The sequence below is a fragment of the Fulmarus glacialis genome, unplaced genomic scaffold, assembly GCF_000690835.1.
Source record: "Fulmarus glacialis isolate BGI_N327 unplaced genomic scaffold, ASM69083v1 scaffold35309, whole genome shotgun sequence".
In the NCBI taxonomy this organism is placed as follows: Eukaryota; Metazoa; Chordata; class Aves; order Procellariiformes; family Procellariidae; genus Fulmarus; species Fulmarus glacialis.
Window position 1 is genome coordinate 3,873 of NW_009233176.1, and position 984 is coordinate 4,856.

Below are 984 nucleotides of genomic sequence, written 5' to 3' on the forward strand. Positions count from 1 at the left end.
TCCCAGCCTTCCCCACCCTTGGACAGGGAAGGAGCTGTATTGATCACCTAAGAATGTCCCCTTCAACCCACATGTTCTCTCTCGCTGATTTAAAATATCACTAGGTTTCAGAGTTAACTCTCAGACTTCCTCACCCTTGGACTGGGAATGTACTGGATGGGTCACCTTCACCCTAGAGATTATCTTGCACCAATTTAAAATACTACATTTCAGTGTTAACAACCAATATCCAGCTGTTGCAGGTGAAGATCTTCTCCAGGACCCGACAGAGAAGGCAGCTTGCCTGTGCCAAGCGATGCCCTGGACTCAGGGGGGCGGCGTGAAGAGGGCCCCTTCCAAGTGAAACCAGGAGCAAGACTAGTTCAGCAAGCACTCACCTCCCGGCAGAAGGTCACGATATTTTCCCACAGGGCTTTGGCCTCTCCCTCGTCTGTCTGCCGCCTCTTCTCCACGTGCATGCTCTCCCGTCTCTTCAGGGGCTTGAGGCCCTTGCGCTGGGCCACGTACTGCTGCGGGGTATGGCAGGCCACGCAGTGCTTGGCCTTGAGCTCGTTGAGCAAGGTGCAGGCGGGACAAGCCCACTGTCCTGGCCTCTCCTGGCCAGCGGGCAGCTGGGACGGGAAGAGGCGGGCGACCTTGCGGGCAGATGGGGCTCTGCCGCCGCAGGACGAGCAGCCGCCCTTGTCACAAGCTCCGCAGTCAGAGCAGCGGGGGGACGGCTCGCCCTGCGTCCCGTGGTCCTGGAAGCCATGCAGTTTGGAGGAGCCGCAGGCTTTGCACTTCTGGGCCAGGGTGGGGTTCTTGAGGGTGCACTTGGAACAGGACCAGGTAGTGAAGTCAGGGCTGGAGGGGCTGCACGGGGTGAATCTCACCGAGTCCCCCACTAGATTAATGGTGTCACTGCCTTTCTGGGCGCTGCAAGCCTCGCATTTGCTGGCCCCAGCGGAGTTAAGCAGGGAGCAGGAGCTACACTTCCAGTGGGAT

General features: G+C 58.7%; 1 protein-coding gene across 1 annotated transcript in view; it reads right to left on the reverse strand.

Moving 5' to 3' along the window:
* LOC104082210 (calpain-15-like) overlaps window positions 1–984 on the reverse strand; it is a 5,622-nt gene that overhangs the window by 3,765 nt on the left and 873 nt on the right. The window contains exon 3 of the mRNA XM_009585232.1: window positions 378–978. Coding sequence (XP_009583527.1) covers window positions 378–978 — 601 coding nt within the window. The remainder of the gene's footprint in view (window positions 1–377; window positions 979–984) is intronic.